The sequence below is a fragment of the Conger conger genome, chromosome 6 (genome assembly GCF_963514075.1).
Source record: "Conger conger chromosome 6, fConCon1.1, whole genome shotgun sequence".
Taxonomy (NCBI): Eukaryota; Metazoa; Chordata; class Actinopteri; order Anguilliformes; family Congridae; genus Conger; species Conger conger.
The window spans coordinates 42,400,977-42,420,167 of record NC_083765.1 but is presented as its reverse complement, the minus strand read 5'-3'; the positions used below and the strand labels follow the sequence as shown (position 1 = coordinate 42,420,167).

Genomic DNA, 19,191 nt, shown 5'->3' with positions numbered 1-19,191 from the left:
CCTCAATTAATATTTATTTGCTTTCATAAATGAGTTGTCTTCTAAACTAATGAATCTTTTTTCATTAGTTATGCATTGTGTGAACAGTGGTACCTGTAGCCTGGGGGTCTGTGTGTCTGCATGAGTTTTGGATGCTGCCCCAATGAGCATTTAGTGCAGGTCTGAGACTACATTACATTAGGCAAATATTTTAGTCTAAAAATCAATAACTTACTACAGAACTCAGACAAGGTTTAATTCTCATGAAGTATCACTTATCCATAGCCATCAACTTCAATTCTAGTTCACATGGAACGTATCTGCATAGTCAGTAAAGTTATGGTTTGGTACAGACTAGAAGCAAAGCATGATTATAGGAGATCCAGGGTCCAGCCCGGTTATCGGGTCATGTTAAAGATCCCATATTGTGGAAACTGACGTTACTCTTGCTATGGTCCAATCAGAACAGAGGTCCTTTGATATCAATGGGTCTTAGACGCACTCACTCAAACAGCCTGTTCTTGGTTAACGCTCCTGAGAGCCTCTGGAGAATGGACAAGCAGGATAGAGATAGTGTTTTTGGGACTTACAAATGTCAACTTATGGGTATCAGGACCTAAAGGTGGAAAGGTGTACAATTTGGGACCTTCCAACCATGTCAACCACTCAAGGGAATACGATGGCCTATGCCCATGGTGTGGAGATTTTTCTAGGATGGCTTTCTAGTGACAACCAATGCGGGAGGTGGGTGTGGGGGGCACGGGATGGGGGTTTGGGGTTGGGTGGTCTGCTGTGTCCCAGTGTGTCCCTGCCCTGGTGTGTGACTTGCTCTCCCGTTTCCTGGAATGAGGCATGGAATGTCACGAGCCCCAAATGTCTTGGTGCATGTGTGCGCCCGAGCCTCTTCACCCTTGCCCCCCCCACACCCCCCCCTCCTCCGGCAGTCTCTGACTCTCTGTCTCCCCCTCCAGGTCTCTGAGCCAGGGTTCGGCCAACGCCGCCATGCTGGACGTGGTGCAGCCGGGCGGGCACAAGAAGCGCGTGAGGCGAAGCTCCTTCCTCAACGCCAAGAAGCTGTACGAGGACGCGCAGATGGCCCGCAAGGTGCGGCAGTACCTGGGCCACCTGGCGCACGACGCCAACGAGGAGACGCTGCAGGCCATGTCCCTGCTGTGTGAGCCGTCCAGCAACACGCGTGAGTACCCGGGGGGTCCGTCTCTCTCCCGCTCCTCCTCCGCCCTTATCTGCAGTCTGTCCACCTCCCCTGCTCCCGGTGTGGTCCTATGTGTACCTACAATGTGGTAGTCTACTCTGGCTGGTCCTGGAGGGTCTATGTGCCTACAAGGGGGTAGTCTAGTCTGGCTGGTCCTGGAGGTCTATGCCTACAAGGGGGTAGTCTAGTCTGGCTGGTCCTGGAGGGTCTATGTGCCTACAAGGGGGCAGTCTACCTTGATTGGTCCTGTAGGGTCTATGTGCCAAAAAGGGGGTAGTCTACCCTGGCTGGTCCTGGTGGGCAGGTAGGGGGTAGTCTATACCCCAGACATGGAGGACCTATATGCCTCCAACAGTTTAATTATATTGTATATGTTATGCATATGACAATAAAACTGGATTAATGATGTCGTTTGGCCTCCACGACTCCACAGTGCCCAAGAGCTCCGGGGACAAGAAGAAGGCCGACACGTCCCCGGTGGTCCCCCGGGCGGTGGCCCCGGCCAAAGCCCTGCAGCCCCCCGCACAGCCCCCGCAGAAGGGGCCCCAGGCCCTGCAGGTCCCCACCGTCTCCCTCTACCCGTCCCGCAAGAAGGTGCCCGTCAAGGACCTACCGCCGTTCGGTAAGGCCCAGTTTGACATGGACATGGACTGCATTTACTGCCAGCGCTTTACAATTAATGCTTTTCTTTTACATTACATGTCATTTAGCGCACGCGCGCACACACACACACACAGCGAAAGGCACCGACCAGCTTGTCGGAGCTAGTGGGGGTTAAGTGTCTTTCTCAGAGACACTTCGACATACCCAGGGCGGGGGATGGAACCAGCAACCCTCAGACTGCCAGACGACATCTCTTACCTCTTGAGCTAATGTTACTCCCACAGCTGTGCTCTTGGGGTTTATTTTATGTTTATTTGATAGCGACAAATACATTTAAACATGGAATGAAAAGAATGAAAGCTGAATGAAAGCTCAAATGCAGTGTATCATAGCATTTATAGGATATGCGAATGTCCAGTGCTTGTCCCTAGATGGGCTTTTCCAACACACATGTACAGTACACAATAGAAATGTTAAAAAAGGCATTCAATACGAAGATGAGGACATCACCTACTGGTTGACTGGCTGGTTTTATACGCTGGTGAATGACAGGAGCAGGATATTTTAGAAGGTGGTGAATGGTTTTGTCACTTCCTTTGAAACTGTTGTGGTATTTAGCTACATGGCTGGTGAAACATGGCCATCTAGTGGCAAGAGAAAAAATGATCAGTTTTCATGAAACCGGCTTACGCTGACTCTGGCAAGTTATTTTTTCCATTATATGAGCGTTATAGTAATCGTAACCTAACGGTAACCTTTTTTACACATTTCTATCTTGTTAATTTTAAAGGCACTAGTTCACCTCAAGGCTTGAAGAAAATCCTGGCCTTATCAGAGGAGGCGGGCGAGAGGCATCGAAGGCAGACGGAGGACTCCATCTCCAACGCCTCCTCCCAGCTGTCCTCCCCTCCCACCTCCCCCCAGAGCTCCCCCAGGAAAGGTGAGCTCACGCCCCCTGCAGAGACGCTGCCTGTTTACTGCCACACCTACACTTACGCACTGCCCTTCCCCTCAGTCTGGCCCTCATACTGTTCCTTATTAGACTGCCCACACCCACTCTGCTCCTCATTAGACTAGCCACGCCCATACACTGTTCACCATTAGACTAGCCACGCCCATACACTGTTCCCCATTAGACTAGCCACACCCATGCACGGTTCCTCATTAGACTAGCCACACCCATACACTGTTCCTCATCAGACTAGCCACACCCACACTGTTCCTCATTAGACTAGCCACACCCATACACTGTTCCTCATTAGACTAGCCACACCCACACTGTTCCTCATTAGACTAGCCACACCCATGCACGGTTCCTCATTAGACTAGCCACACCCATGCACGGTTCCTCATTAGACTAGCCACACCCATACACTGTTCCTCATTAGACTAGCCACACCCATACACTGTTCCTCATTAGACTAGCCACACCCATACACTGTTCCTCATTAGACTAGCCACACCCATACACTGTTCCTCATCAGACTAGCCACACCCACACTGTTCCTCATCAGACTAGCCACACCCACACTGTTCCTCATCAGACTAGCCACACCCACACTGTTCCTCATTTGAACACGGGTCAGATTGGGTACAGTTCATATAAAGCACCATAGCCATAAACATATTCTCAGGCCTAGGGTGCAGTTAACAACCAGGTCGTTGATGTGGGAGGACCGCAGTGTCTGCAGGCGTTCCTCTGTGCTTTCCTTTCTAACCGCCAGCCGGGCAGTCTCCCGTGGGTCTGTCACTTTACTGAGTCACTGGTGCAGAAGCACCACAACGATCTGAAAGTGCTGGGACCCTCCAGGACTGTAGTCTGACACCCCTGGGTTAAAGCCTATCTGTACTGTACACTGCCTTTCTATGGTATAACTTCAAGTGGTTTTTAAGCAGTTTGAGTTGGATTGGTGGGTAAATGTACACTGTAGAATCTTAAATTATTTAAGACGGACTGTATGCTTGTCTGAGAGTGGCTGTTTTATTCACCCTTTTAGGCTCTTGAGCCTGCAGTTCAGTTAAAATAACACTTTTACGTTAGCCAGGAGTATATTTCTGTAGACTAACTGAAATAGATTTTGAGTGTGATGTGTAGGTACATGTGTGTATTAAATTGTTAAATAATTTAAACTAAGCAGCACGAAGCGTTTATAGGGGGAAATGTGTCTATTGAGCTGTTTCCACAGCTAACCCTGTATGTGTCTGAAGCTGAAAGTGTTCTGTTACGTGTCCGTAAACATACAAGTAGTTGTGCTCTGGGTCCATATGTACATACAGTGTTGCGTTGTGTGTCCGTAAGTATATAAAACTTAAGGAGTTGTGTTGTGTAGCTGCATGTATATAAATACGTCCGTGTGTACTAAATGGTGTTTGCCTTGTGTGCAGGACGTGGTACTCAGAGAAACCGTGGGATTAGACATTCGTCCTTTCACACTAGGAGAGACGTTGCGGGTAATTTGTTCTGTTTGACGCTTCTGCTTCTCGCTGCACTGAGTACTGTTACTGCCGCACTGCCGGCCAATCGGAACGCTGAGTGTGCCTGCTCGAGGGGCGCCGTTGACCAATCAAACCGCTGTGCGTTTGTGCTTGATTTGCGCTGCCTTTTTAATCCGGCAATCGTGCTTCCGACCGCTGCGATCCAAAACGATTGGCCTTGGGTGCGATATTCCCACTAATTTCGTCATCTAATCGTCACCCAATGTGAAATCAGATGATTTAGCGCCCCCTGCTGTCACAAGCAAGCATCTGTAAAACCAGGATTTAGCGCACAGCTCTCCCGCTACGCAGGAGAAGTTTGTACCAGTTCTCTCTCCATAAGAGACATCCTCTCTGTGTGCAGTTGTGCTCCAGACCGCTGTGTGTAGCAGACCCGGGTCGAATACGCGAATCGTTTTGGATTCAAATACTTAAAAGTATTTGAATCCAAAACGATCACGTATTTGGGCCGGTTCTGGTGGGCAGCGTTAGCCGCTTGTTGTCCTGGCTGGTTCTGGGGTTAATCTGAGGTGCGTTGCTTTGCTGCCGCGGTGGTGCCCCCTGCTCCTCACGGGGTTCAGGGCTTCCTGCCGTTTCTGGCCCTGCCGCGTTAGACGCACAGCTTGTGTGGAGCCCCCCCCCGGCCCCTGTCGCCGTGGCGATTTTAACCGCTATCTTGTCCCGTTTGGCAGGTGGCGGCCAGCTGAGGTCGCACTTCCGCAGTCAGTCAGAGCTGACGGGATCCTCCTCCTCGCTGGGCGGCGAGAACAGTAACCGGAATAACAATGGTGCCCCACGGAACTCTGGGATAGGTGGGATTCCCATCATCGGGATGTAGACGTAGTGCGCTTTCCCGCGTCTAGCTTTCAGACCGTCAGCATGAGGGCTCTGGAGCACCAGCTCTCTCTCTCTCTCTCTGTTCCCCCCTCTCTCTCTCGCTCTCTTTCTCTCTCTCTGTTCCTGTCTCTCTCTCTCTCTCTCACTGTCTCTTTCACTCCCTGTCTGTTTCTCTCACTCCCTGTCTCTCTCTCTCTCACTTCCTGTCTCTCTCTCTCATTCACTTCCTGTCTCTCTCTCTCTCACTCCGTCTCTCTCTCTCACTCCCTGTCTCTCTCTCTCACTCCCTGTCTCTCTCTCTCACTCCCTGTCTCTCTCTCTCACTCCTGGTCTCTCTCTCACTCCCTGTCTCTCTCTCTCTCACTACCTGTCTCTCTCTCTCACCCCGTCTCTCTCACTCCGTCTCTCTCTCTCTCACTCCGTCTCTCTCTCTCTCTCTCACTCCGTCTCTCTCTCTCTCACTCCCTGTCTCTCTCTCTCTCTCTCACTCCCTCCCTCTCTCCCTCTCTACTACTTCTCACGACTCCCCCCAAATGCAAATGCAAGTTCAAATAACATAACAGGATCAGGCCATTCAGCCCACCAATGACCGCCTTTTCCTACCACTCAAGTGTACCTACTGCTTAATTTTCCTAAAAGCTAAATAGAATCTAGCACCAAGCCTGGTCTTGAAACCCCCCAGTGTTTCTGCCTCCACTACATGTCCTGGCATTCCACACAGTGACCGCTCTCTGTGTGGGGAATGTGGAATTTATCCTCTGCCAGTTTACATTTATGCCCCGTCGCTCTGCTAACCGAACTCACTCTGAAGAATCAGCTGTAGACTGTGTTGTCCCTTGCGTTTGATGGTAGTAGTAATGTAGTCTGATGTAGTAACTCTAGATTTAGCTTCTGAAGTGAGATGCCGCTGTCTTGCTGTGTAGAGAAGGGTGTTGGGTTTCTCAAAACGGTGGGTCTGCCCAGCTCATTAGCTTATCAGCACAGCCTCCTGGGATATCTGCGGGCGTCTCGTCGTAAGGGTGTACTCTGGTATCACAGTAACATTCAGAGGTGCGAGGAGACATTTTAGATTTGCCGTTGACGTCAGCCGTCTCAGAATCTGAAATGACAAAATTGCAGACCGGGAGTCAACTGAAATTCACTTTGTTCAAGTTAAATCAAATTTAAGTCATCACAAATTGGCCATATTTTTCTGTGAGGACTTTTTCAGTTAATTAAATTTCAGTTAATTTCCGGAGTTTACTGAATTTAAGCGGAGCCGACTCCAGTGCTTGGGAGGGCTAAACGAAACCTGCCCCATCCTCCTCTGGGTGGATGTTAGGGGTGAAACATTGCTCTGCGGTGTGTGGGTGGATGTTTGGGGTGTAACACTACTGTGTGTGGGTGGATGTTTGGTGTTTAACACTGCCCTGAGGTTTGGGTGGATGTTTAGTGAGTACATTGCTCTGCAGTGTGTGGGTGGATGTTTGGGGTGTGACACTGCAGTGGTTGGGTGGATGTTTGGGGTGTGACACTGCAGTGTTTGGGTGGATGTTTGGGCTATGGCACTGCTTTGTGGTGTGTGGGTGGATGTTTGGGGTATAACACTGCTTTGTGGTGTGTGGGTGGATTTTTGGGGTGTGACACTGCAGTGTTTGGGTGGATGTTTGGGGTGTAACAGTGCAGTGTAGGGGTGGATGGTTGGGGTGTGACACTGCTGCAGTGTGTGGGTGGATGTTTGGGGTGTAACACTGCTCTGCGGTGTGTGGGTGGATGTTTGGGGTGTAACACGGCGATGTTTGGATGGATGTTTGGGGTGTAACAGCGGGCCCTCCCCTTCTCTCCTGCGCTTAGGGTACCCCATGGCTCCCAGCGGGACGGTGGATAACATGTCGGATTCGGGGCACAGCGAGATCTCCTCACGCTCCAGCCTGGTCAGTAACTCCTCTCTGGACCTGATGGGGGAGGAGCGACGACAACGCCTGTCCATCAGCGCCGTAGACTCCGCCCTCGGCCGACGCCCCCCGCTGGATCCCGATCAGTACAGCCTCGGGTACGGGCGCGGCTGACATTTCGGCTCTGATTGCCTCCGCATCGACACAAAACGCTATTGAGTTTGGGGTCACTGCCGACAACGGCAGGTTTTTTTCTGTTGGTTTGACATTTTCGATTTGACAGTGTTGCATTGACACACAGCTGTGCTGCACGTTCTCAGCTTTGAGGCTTTTATATTTATATATTGGGAAACAATAAGTGTTCTGTGTTAGTTTTATATAATAATACAGTATGTATGTATGAATAATAGGACTTTTTGTTTTTGACTTAGTACAGTATGGTCTGTATATGACAACTACTATTAATAATGTCATAGTGAAAAATTGAACACTTTGAATGTATGGTATTTTTATAATTATGGTTGCGTCAAAAGGCTGAAACCAGCTGGTTTTTGCCTTGAATATTTGGTGTATTTGTGATTGTGAATGTTTGGTGTAATTGTGAGCGTTGAGCGTATTTGTAATGTGAATGTTTGGTGTATTTGTAATTGTGAACGTCTGGTGTATTTGTAATTGTGAATGTTTGGAGTAATTGTAATTGTGAACATTGAGTGTATTTGTAATTGTGAATGTTGAGTATATTTGTAATTGTGAACGTTGAGTGTATTTGTAATTCTGAACTCTTTGTGTATTTGTATTTGTGAATGTTGGGTGTATTTGTAACTGTGAGTGTTGAGTGTATTTGTAACTGTGAGTGTTGAGTGTATTTGTAACTGTGAGTGTTGAGTGTATCTGTAACTGAGTGTTGAGTGTAAAAGCTGAACCAGGTTTTCCCCGGCGCTCCCAGGTCGTACGCGTCGATGCAGGACGGGCGGACTCTGTACGCCGGGCCCATGGTGCTCTCCTCACCCAGCACCGACGAGCTGACCCAGGACCAGCACGATCGCGCCTCCCTGGATGCAGCAGACAGCGGGCGGGGCAGCTGGACGTCCTGCTCCAGCGGTTCCCATGACAACATCCAGACCATCCAGCACCAGCGGAGCTGGGAGACGCTGGCGGAGGGCGGGCCGGGGCTGTGGGCGGAGCCTCCGGCCTGGGCGGACCAGGGGGCGCGGCCGGGCCGGGGGAGCTGGGCCTCCTCCACCGGGTACTGGGGCGAGGACTCGGAGGGGGACACGGGCACCATCAAGCGCCGGGGTGGGAAGGACGTCAGCGCCGACCCCGAAACCAGCAGCATCACCTCCGTCACGTCTGAGGACTCCAAACCGCCGGGGCGACCCTCCCACATAACGGTCACCTCCAGCAACGCCAAGAGCCTGATCAGTAAGCTCCTCTACTGTCCGTAAAACATCAGTGTCTACTGTGTCCGTAACGCAGCACTGTCTACTGTCTCAACGTACTAGTGTCTACGGTGTCCATAACGCACCACTGTCTACTGTCTCCATAACGCACCAGTGTCTACTGTCTCCATAACGCACCAGTGTCTACTGTCTCCATAACGCACCAGTCTACTGTCTCCATAACGCACCAGTCTACTGTCTCCATAACGTACCAGTCTACTGTCTCCGTAACGTACCAGTCTACTGTCTCCATAACGTACCAGTCTACTGTCTCCATAACGTACCGTTGTTCTCCCGCAGCGCGGAAGGAGGGCCGTTTTCGGGAGCCCCCGCCCACGCCGCCGGGCTACACGGCGCTGAGCGTGGCGGAGCTGGGCGAGGGCCCTGCGCACTCGGGGCGGAAGCCTCCGGAATACAGCGTGGCCCTGCAGCGCTCCCGGATGGTGGCGCGCTCCTGCGACTCGCCCCTCCCCCCCTCCCTGCCCCACGGCCGCGCCCACTGCTCCCGGCTCCCCCGCTTCCGCTCGCAAGGCCCGCCGGCCCAGGAAGAGGAGGAGGAGGAGGAAGAGGCCGCGGCAGTGGTGGTGGAGGAGGGTGAGTCCTTGTCTCCCAAACTTATTCCTGTGAGGAGGACAGTGGCTTATACACCTGAAACTACCAGGCCATGACTTAACGCAGGCCAGAGGCAGGTAAAAACACCCCGCCCCCCGACAGCCCCAGCACCGCGCTTCTCTAAAAACCTGCATGCAGGGCGCAGTGCTCCACATCACCAGCAGGTGGCGTCCACCGCACTCTGGACCCCTCATGCATGCGTTATGGGCACCCGGTCACCTCATGGTTTGGCTACAGCACCACATTCTCACAGTCTGAGGAAAAGCCACTGTGTGTGTGTGTGTGTGTGTGTGTGTGTGTGTGTGTGTGTGTGTGTGTGTGTGTGTGTGTGTGTGTGTGTGTGTGTGTGTGTGTGTGTGTGTGTGTGTGTGTGTGTGTGTGTGTGTGTGTGTGTGTGTGTGTGTGTCTCTCTGTGCGTCTCTCTGTGCGTGTGTGCCTCTGTAGGTAGGTTGTGTGTGTGTGTGTGTCTGTCTCTCTGTGCGTCTCTCTGTGCGTGTGTGCCTCTGTGTAGGTAGGTTGTGTGCGTGCGTGCAGGTAGGTTGTCTGTGTGTGTGTATTTGTCGATTTCTTTTGTGGCTATCACTTTCTGGGTCACCATCATATGGCCGTTGAGCTGTGCTCGTTGAGCTGTGCTCGTTGAGCTGTGCTCGTTGAGCTGTGCTCGTTGAGCTGTGCTCGTTGGCCGTTTCCTGTAGGCTCATCTACAGTGTGCCTGTTTGCCACGCGCTGTCGCCAGGCTACAGAGAATGTGCTCATCAGCATCGCTCATATCTCACCCCCGTGCTGTCATCTGCTAACTGTCCATCAGTGTCCCGCGCACAGCACTCACCTGCTCTACAGGTCCCATACTGTGGAACACCACCTTTCCCTTACTGTGGGTTATTAAAGAGAAACACGGCGTCAAAGTGTCAAAACACACAGTCCACAAATGAGTCCGTAAGTCCATCAGGACCTGAGATGAATCCCTGGAAAGGTGTACGATATGGGACCTTTAGTGACGCTCATGTTTGGTATCAGTGCATTAACCTGGCAAAGATAAAAAGGTTCACTTTCTGACTTCAGTAGTCATAATTCAGGATTCCTGCAGGAAATAAGAAAATGAGAGCCAGTTCTTATTATCTCCATGTTCATATGTGATGTTCTGTTGCCAGTTAATTATTAGTACAAGCAGTATATGGGCCAAAGCTTGGCTATTTGCACCCTTAGTGATTTGAACAAACTTAGTGACTTGAAAACACTTAATGATTTGCACACTTAGTCATTTGAACACTAGTGTGGTACCACATGGAGCAGAGCTCTGCAACCCTGGTCCTGGGGAGACCCCACAAGGTCTGCTTCTGATTTTTCAGTTTTCAGCTTGACATGAGAAACTAGGTCCGACCCAATAAAGCAGGTTAGCCGTGTTAGGTGTGTAATCACAGTGTAACAATGTTCAGAGTGGTGATGAAAAGCAGCAGGCCCTGTCGCTCTCCAGGACTGGGAGTGAAGCAGAGTGTTCCTCCACCAGTGTAGTGCAGTTACTTCCCCCTCACTTTGTCATGCTGGGTTTTCTAATAGTGTGCCTGGCAGAACAGCACCACCTGCTGGCAGTGAAAAGAGCTTTCGTGGCCGACTGACCTGAGTTTCCTCCCCTCTCTCCTCTCCAGAAGATGAACAGGTGTCTGCAGTGTGAGGACGGCGCCTCCTGCTGGATGTTTTTGTTTGTTTGTGGAGAAGCAGAGGCTACAGGAGGCTCAGTCACCCCCTCCCCCCTCTCTCTCTCTCCTGTTGGGCGGGGACACTGACGGCCTCCTTCCCTGCCTTAAATCAGCCCGGGGGCCTCGTGTCCCCAGCACGACACATACTGTGAACGGAAGCAAAGAGACATACGCCTTGGCACTTTGGAGAAAGACAAAAACAGACTCGCTTGAATTAAAGAGGACAAAGAACAAAGCACAGTGGCGAAACGTGTAACGTGTAACATTCACACGCTACTGCTGGCTCTGCACCGCCACCCCCATTCCAAGACTCCTCCCCTTCGTGTTTGCACCACCCTCATTCCCAGACTCCTCCCCTTCCTGTTTACAAAGGCGCCCTCCATTCCAAGACTCCTCCCCTTCCTGTTTACACCACCGCCCACACGCTGAGCATCGGCTGCACTTTCTTCTTTTGTATTTTCATTTTTGTCTTTTTTTTTTTCTTTCTTTTGGATTTTAACCAGAACAAATCGACTTGTTCAGCTTCCTGCGGGATCCGGTCAGACTTTTAGCACTCTGGACTAAGACCAGGAAAGATTGTGCTGATATCCCAAGATCCTTCGCATTTAGTTTCGTTTTAAACGCGGCGTCGTCCCTCGGATGACGAATGCGTAAGTGCGTCTCCATGACTCCAGTATTATTCTCATTTGACCTGGTTTTCGGGTTTTGTAAGGTTCTAGCGGAACTGGGTGGGATTTTCCCGGGAGACGGCCATTGATTCCAGCCGCGGAGTTCCTTAGGGACGCTCGGGAGCCGTGAGGGAGCGTGGGCGCGGTCTTCCCTCTGCACCGTCCATCTGCCCTCGCCTGGACGAACGGAACATTGTTGCTCGGTCCGATGATAGATTTTTGCTGCATGTGTACAAAAAAAATACAAAACAAAATGGCTGGCTTTTAACAACCTGCTCTCTGCTGCTAAGTAACCTCAATTAAGGACTGAAGAAAAGACTTTCTGTTGGGTTTTTTTTTTTTTTTTCCTGTTATTGTTTATTTTTAAATTTTTTTAAATTGTGTTTTATTTTTTGAGACTCCGGGGAAATATGAATATATACCTGAAGGCTGCCAACCAGAGTCGGACTCGAATGTGAGCGACTGCTGGTTGTTTCATTTCTTTTTATTAGTATCCATTGAGTTCGGCTGATCATATTGATCAGTAGGTAAAATTAGATTTTAAGAAACATATTGCAGTTTTTTTCACTGTATCGTGTAACTTCAGTGCTTTATTTAATTTTGTTCCTCTTCTGAGAAATCTTTAATTTTTTTATTTTTTTTTTCATTTGTTTCAGATTCTGTTGCCAGTTATGAGTTTGTAATTTAATGGTAATATTCATGAATTGGTTTTGTTCTAGTCTGGAGATTGTGTGCATATAGGCAGAAAGAATACTAGTACAAATACAAGTTGCACAAAAAATATAAGCATAAGGTAACTGTAGTGAATAGAACTGCTAATTTCAGTTCGATCTGTGATGTCAAGTGTAAAATGTACATTTAACAGGTGATTTCCTCATACTTTTGATACTACTTGTACCTGTATGTCTTTTAGAAAGACAATTGGTGGAGTCTGTATCCTTTTTGTATTTTTAATACAATAATTGTAAATATTGGTTATATTTTTGTTGAAAATTGTAGAAATGTACTGTTTATGCCTCAACTTCCAGTTTATATAAAACTGGGGACCAATAAATACAGCAAAAATCAACATATCTGCATTTTGACAAGTACTTTATAAAGTTTTCCAAGATTTTGGGGGTTATATTTTGCTTTAAGAGGCCAGTTCCTCTCCATGGTAAGATGATGCATGGTCTTTGTGACACATTTAGGTGAAGGACACGTAAGCACTTGGTCTGGAGATATGATGCATCATCTCTGATGTATGTGCACAAATTCAAGCTCATACAGTATCTTGACTAAAATATAAATCCAGTTTCAGAAACTGCCTTCTTTTGATACCTGACTCACGCACCACACAATTCCCAACTGCCACAGTGCCTTCTAAGAGTGTTAATCTCCCTCCATTTCTCATGTTTGAATTCAAAACTTTATTGATCTAATTTAACATGACTGAAACAGATTGAATGTCAGCAACAACCTGAAAAAACATGAAGCGTTTTGATTGTGCAGTCATGTCTGCATTCAGAATCAATACTTGTCATTTTTGGATAAGTCTCTTACATTGTTCCATGAAGAAACTGTAGTTTTCACACATCCTTCTCAACTAAATTTGCCCAAGCTCTGTCAAGCTCATTGCAGAATCATTGAATGACAGCAGAGTCTCACCACAGATTGTCTGTTGGATTTAAAGTCAGGCTTTTGAATGTGTCATCCTCGAACATCCATTTTGTTTATGGTGAGGTTAGCTTTGGCTGGCTTTGTGCTTCTGAAAGATTCATTTGTTGTGATAGGTTTAGGACTCTTGAGAGGCATCCTCACAAAATGGTGTCTCCACCTCCACCGTGTTTGAAGATGGGGAATAGTTTCGACTGTCCTGCGCTGTGTTTGATTTCACCAAACATAATGGTAAATGGACTGCATTTATGTCTAGTGATTTTCTCCAAAGTGCTTCACAATTGATGCCTCTCGCACATTTGACCCATTCTCACACACACACACACACACACACACACAAGGCGATCAGTTGCCATGCAAGGCACCGACCAGCTCGTCAGGAGCAATTGGGTGTTACTTCAGGTGTCCTTCTCAGGGACACTTCGACACACCCAGGGTCGACTGCCAGACGACCGCTCTTACGCCTAATGTTGTCTTTGCATGCTCTATATTTGTTCGTTTGAGTTGTTTTCTCCTTTGACCATGAAAAGGTTTTGAGCTCAGTACTGTGGAGCTCTTCATCTCCTCCAGTGTGGGCTCCTCCTCCTCGCCTGGCTGCTCAGGTCTGGGGTCCGTTCTGATCCAGGGAGCGCCCAGGCGGATCTGTGCAAGAGGAGGCCCCTTAATGACCGGCTACACTCCGCTCAAAGGCCTATTCAGTGACCCGACGCTTCTCCTCACCTGTGCTTCTCTACAACTTTTAACACCCGAGTTGTGCTGGGGGTGGAAAGGCTGCTTGTTATCATGGGTGAAGCTTTGCTTGAAGTTCCTACCTGACCCCACAGAGACCTCACAGAGGTAAAGTAATACCCCTTTTCCCCCACACAAATCCCAGGATATACACGGGATATTGAACCAGGGGTTTGGAAATGGTGCTGTTTGGCTAACACTTTTTATTTTTGTTCACTTTCTTTGCCTTTGCAATGGCGTGTGTGATGTGTGGGAAATACGAATTTATTTGTAAAAGTGTCAGGATTCTAAGTTTTGAGACTGACGTAATATGAAGGCAAGGCGGTGGGACTGTGTGGGGGGGTGTAGGCCACCAACGTTAGCTGCTAACATTAACGCTATTAATGCCATGATCTAAATTCCTGGAGTTAATAGAAATATTCAAGCAGCTTCCACTAAAGGCGCTGAATACTGATTGCAGGAGTGTATTAAAACTGAGCTATTAGCCACCAAAAAAATAGAGTTTATGGATAATTTTAGGCCAGGTCTGCACTGAAATTGGTGTGGGGGATGGGGGTATTCATACATGATTATTAGTATGAAATGAGTTGACGCTGGCAGTGTTGAGAGGCTGACACAAGATGAATTACGTTAATAAAACGTAAGGTAACGCTTTACTTTAAGTCCTAGCCATAAGGCTGACGTAACACTGTCATACACATGATATAGCAGCTGTCACAATATGGCGTAACCGATTATGTCAGGTTATGTCAAATTACATAAAACTGTCATACTGTCGGTACATTTTATGACTTTAAAATTTGTCAAAACATTTACCGGTAAAGGTCACATGAAATGACATCATCTGTTATGCCATCCTGTGACCGCTGCTATGTCATTTGTTTGACGGTGTTATGTCAGCCTTATGGCGAGGGGTTCATGAAGTGTTACCAAACTTTCATTATGTTTATTCAATGAATATCGTTTCTGAGGCTTGGGGCTCAGTCGTGTAAAAAGGAGGGATCGGTGATGGGACGCCTATAGCTAGTGAAACGTTAAGAAGGCTTTCTGGCAGAGTTTAATTGGTGTAACCAGTCCGTGGTTCTCCTGTGTTCCCGTGCATTCATCTGTTATCTGTGACACGTCGTCGTGGTGAAGCCTTTTCAGCGAGTCGAGGCGGAGCTGCCTCCGCAATGTGTCTATTTTGAAACGCATTGAGCCACAACCATGGTTCCCAGCTGTAATCTCTTTGTCCTTTTCCCCCCCGTTGGCTGCGTGTGGGTGTGAGAGACCCTTCGCTCCCTAATCAGCCGAAAAACATCCGTCTTGCCGTCGTCGGTGTGTCTCCCCGCGGGACTGTGCGTTGGAAACACGACAGTATGTATTAATTGATGCATGCAGAGGTAGATATTTAAAATCAATTATAGTCTACATTATTACAGTTTGTCATGGTCATAGCACAGACCATTTACATATTGAATATATTGTATACATCCCTAGCATAACTGCAAATCAGATATAACCTTCAGACGGACTGGCTGGATGACAGCGGCAAAAATTAATGAAATCTCTTTTTATATGATGCTCATTAAATGCTTAGCTTAGGCTACTGTGTGTTGTGTGGCATTTTAATCTGCGTTGATCAAGATAGCTGTCTGTTTTTCCCTGGTACACCTACTTTTTCCTCTGATGTAGAATGATTAGGCCTATCCACGTTAGGCATTCTTTATGTCGTTAATGTCAAACAACAGCACATTCCTGTCATGTCCGTGTCGATTCGTGTATGGGAACGGTGCAGATAAACACCTGATTAAAATACTAATCAAGTCCAGACTACCACTTTGACAACTCTATCGGGAAAGCTAGCAGTATCTCTAAATCAGTCGTCTTGTTACTGCCACAATAAATGTCCCATCGTCTGTTTATGGCCATTTTACGGATGTTAAAACGCACCTAAAAGCATGTACAGATCGCAGCTGTGATGTCGGTGCATTGTATTACAGAGAGCAGCTGTTGTGCTGGTGCATCGCATTACTGAAAGGCTATTTTTCACTGAACCATTGAAAGTTTTGGAAAGTATCGACACTCAGCAAGCACTATTAGGTATTTATTTGACTTCTGCTGCTGTAGCCTATCCACTTAGAGTTATGATGCGTTGTGTGTTCAGAGATGCTCTTCTGCACACCACTGTTGTAATGTGTGCTTATTTGCGTTACGGTCACCTTCCTGTCAGCTTTGACCACTCTGGCAATTCTCCTCTGACGTCTCTCATTAACAAGATGTTTCTGCCTGCAGAACTACTGCTCACTGGATTTTCTTTAAGTTTTTTGCACAATTCTTTGCCAACTCTAGCAACTAGTGTGCATGAAAGTCCTCAGATACTGAAACCACCCTGTCTGCCACCAACAATCATTCCATGGTCAAAGTCACTTAGATCAAAAAAAATTCTGCATTCCCTGATGGTTGATGAGAACATTAACTGAAGCTCCTGACCCACATCTACATGAGTGTATACATTGCACTGCTACCACACAATTGGCTGATTAGATAATCGCATGAATAAGTAGGTATAATAAAGTAAAAATGTTCCTAATAAAGTTCTGGGTGTGTTTAATTACTTCACGAATGTGCATCATACCACAATGAATGGATGAAATTGGTGAAGTAGGGTAACACTGTAAATTGAAGAGGCGGGCTGTAGAGGCGTTGGACCCAGCTTCTCTCAGTGGAATCAGTCTCCAATGCAGGAACTCACCCAAGTCAACAAACACTTCACTAGATCAGAGAAAAGTGAAGGTTTATTGAATGTCATGCCACCCAGTCACTGCCTTGGGGCTCATTCCAATCCATTATTTTTCTCCTTTTTTTTTTTCTTTCTCTTTTTCTCATCCCTAGCTCCACCCATTGGGTGAGGCTAGGAAAAGATGAAAGGTGAAATAAATGAAGACTGGAAAATCACTTAAGAACATACAGAACAAACCCGGAACCCATCTGACTGGCTGTGGCAGGGTAAAAAAGTTTGCCGTATGAGTGATTGAGTATTCATTGCCATATCCGAAACGTTTTATCACATAGGGCATTACAACTAGACTCCATTTATTGAAGATCACTCAAAAATGATAGCATTGGCTCCAGACAAACGGGAGCCAGTGAAAAATAGCATATTAGGTATGACAAGCTTTTCTGAAATTACCACTTAAAATGTATTACCTTTTACTCACATAACAGATGATGCTGTTCAAGTAACTTCCTTACAGCTGAAAGATTTCCATGTGACTGATTACAGTCCATCTCTTTGTGGCTAGCTATATTATCTCTATTGGAGAACGTAAAACAAACAATTCCTAGTTTTTGAATATTTCCATATTTGTATCAGAGTATCAAGCAGGGTATTGAGAGATTAAATTCACAGCTGCATTGTTTATGTATAAAATCACGTTCTGTACTCAGACACAGTCATATCGTTTTCAGTTGTGAAGAGTTTAATAGAAATGCATAGCATAGCACACCTTTGATTTTCGAGTTCATCCATGCTGCTGCTGTTGTTGTTGTTGGCCCGACAGATTGTTTCGGAAAAAGTATTTTGCTTTACCCCAATTCAAATGGAGCACTGTCAAGCCTGTTCACCCAGTATGGGTTCAGATGATAACCCTTTAGCAAAATCCACATCCTCTTTTATTTCCTTTAATGCTTTGTGTGCGAGTTTATAATTGCCTTACCGCGAGGAGGGCAAGCCGTAGTGTGTAAACTGCTGATGCGACGGTAATATGAAACATTCGCGCCCTTGCTTTCCTGCTGTCAGCGTGCTGTTTGACTGACTTTGTCTGGATCAAAAGGGGCGAAACTCACCGGACTGCTGATGCGCAGAAGGGACCTCCTGCTCGGTGGAGTTTGGTTTGAGGAACACTGGGATGATGTCACACACACAACTCCTGAACGATTTTTTCGTCCGAAGGCTGATTAATTGCCGTCGGCTGCAGCCGAACCTGATTGTTAAAACAAATTGTCTTGTTTCTAGGTGCCACTAGAAACAAAAGCTAATTAATCCTTAATGCTCTCCCAGTCCAAACAACCTTTTCATTGGTATAGATTGGAATGTTTTGTTACAAAATCCTTACAATTCAAAATATTTTCTAGAATTCCTGAATGTTATTCCGGTTCATGCAATTCATGCAAGGTTACGTATAGGTGTTACAATGTTTTTCAAGGTGACATTTTGCACTGAAAATAGGGGAAATAAATCCTCCCATTACATTAACATCATTGTAACCCTTTCTAATTGCCTTTCGTATACTTGGAAAAGTGCCTCAGTTTTCACTTCCTAAGGTCATATCTTCTTTTTTTTCTCTCCATAATTCATAAGCGGCAGTTCAGTAGAAGCAGTCATTACGCTGACGAGATAAACGGTGGAAAACAATGACATCGTAATTAATTTGGGATTACAAGTGCGCAAGCACCATCTAGAGATAATCGTTGCTCTGAGATATTACCGATATCCGTCGTCCTTGGTGTCGCTGTGCTGACAGGCAGTTGTAAAATGTAAATCTGACAAGTCTTGTCTTTTAAAGACGGCAAAAACTGCAGTAATTCAGTGCTCTTTTTGAAGCCTCACAGTTCACGAAAATCGCAAAAATATTCCACTACCATGCATGAATTTGGTCATTTTGATGAAATTGGTAATGCATGTAATTTGAATGTAATTTTATATGTATGCACAGTTCCACCACTGCCGCCTCACAGCAAGGAGGTGCTGGGTTCGAATCCCGGTCGGCCTGGGCCTCTCTGTGGAGTTTGCATGTTCTCCCCGTGTTTGCGTGGGTTTCCTCCAGGTACTCCGGTTTCCTCCCACAGTCCAAAGACATGCAGGTTAGGCAAAAACTGATTGGAGAGCCTAAATTGCATGTGTGAGTGAATGGTTTGTGTGCCCTGCGATGGACTGGCGACCTGTCCAGGATGTATTCCTGCCTTTCGTCCAATGTATGCTGGGATAGGCTCCAGCCCCCCTGCGACCCTGTTCAGGATAAGTGGGTTAAGATAATGGATGGATGGATGCACAGTTCCGCAAGTTGACCAGTATTTCACCGGAATGTGTAGTCTAATGGTACGACGTTTAAGTGACAGGTCAGGATGGCATGATCAGGGTTTCTGCTCTCTCAGTGCCAGTGCACTGCATTCATTGTTTTTTCCTTATTTAAAAGAAATGGTCTATTATTATTATTGTTGTTGTTGTTGTTAGTAGTAGTAGTGGTGGTAGCAGTACTGTAGTAGGATGTTATTATTAATAATATTATGAAATATTATTATAAATAATTTCACAGTCCTTTTTCTTCCAGTCTTCACTAATCAGGTTTCTAGTCTTCATTCCAAGATAAGGAGAAAGGCCAAATTTAGTTCATTAATGGCTTGGTTTTTAAATGCCGCCACAGAGTG

The 19,191-nt window shown here is 47.1% G+C and overlaps 1 protein-coding gene and 1 long non-coding RNA gene across 4 annotated transcripts in view; one reads left to right on the top strand and one right to left on the bottom strand.

The window, feature by feature from the left end:
* LOC133131198 (rap guanine nucleotide exchange factor 2-like) overlaps nt 1-12,466 on the top strand; it is a 111,134-nt gene extending 98,668 nt beyond the window's left edge. The window contains exons 25-33 of one of the 3 annotated variants that reach the window (XM_061246432.1): nt 951-1,174; nt 1,626-1,814; nt 2,586-2,735; nt 4,181-4,246; nt 4,963-5,082; nt 6,941-7,139; nt 7,928-8,403; nt 8,721-9,014; nt 10,679-12,466. In XM_061246432.1, coding sequence (XP_061102416.1) covers nt 951-1,174; nt 1,626-1,814; nt 2,586-2,735; nt 4,181-4,246; nt 4,963-5,082; nt 6,941-7,139; nt 7,928-8,403; nt 8,721-9,014; nt 10,679-10,704 — 1,744 coding nt within the window. In that variant the 3' untranslated portion in view covers nt 10,705-12,466. Of the gene's footprint in view, nt 1-950; nt 1,175-1,625; nt 1,815-2,585; nt 2,736-4,180; nt 5,166-6,940; nt 7,140-7,927; nt 8,404-8,720; nt 9,015-10,678 lie in introns of those variants that run through there. The other 2 variants (XM_061246434.1, XM_061246433.1) reach the window with 2 other exon arrangements.
* A 2,305-nt stretch (nt 12,467-14,771) lies between these two features.
* LOC133130252 (uncharacterized) lies at nt 14,772-17,690 on the bottom strand. Its single transcript, XR_009708934.1, has 3 exons — nt 17,611-17,690; nt 16,400-16,536; nt 14,772-15,117 (listed from the first exon to the last, which is right to left on the bottom strand). It is a non-coding gene; the product is annotated as an uncharacterized LOC133130252 (long non-coding RNA).
* Nucleotides 17,691-19,191: the final 1,501 nt, after the last annotated feature.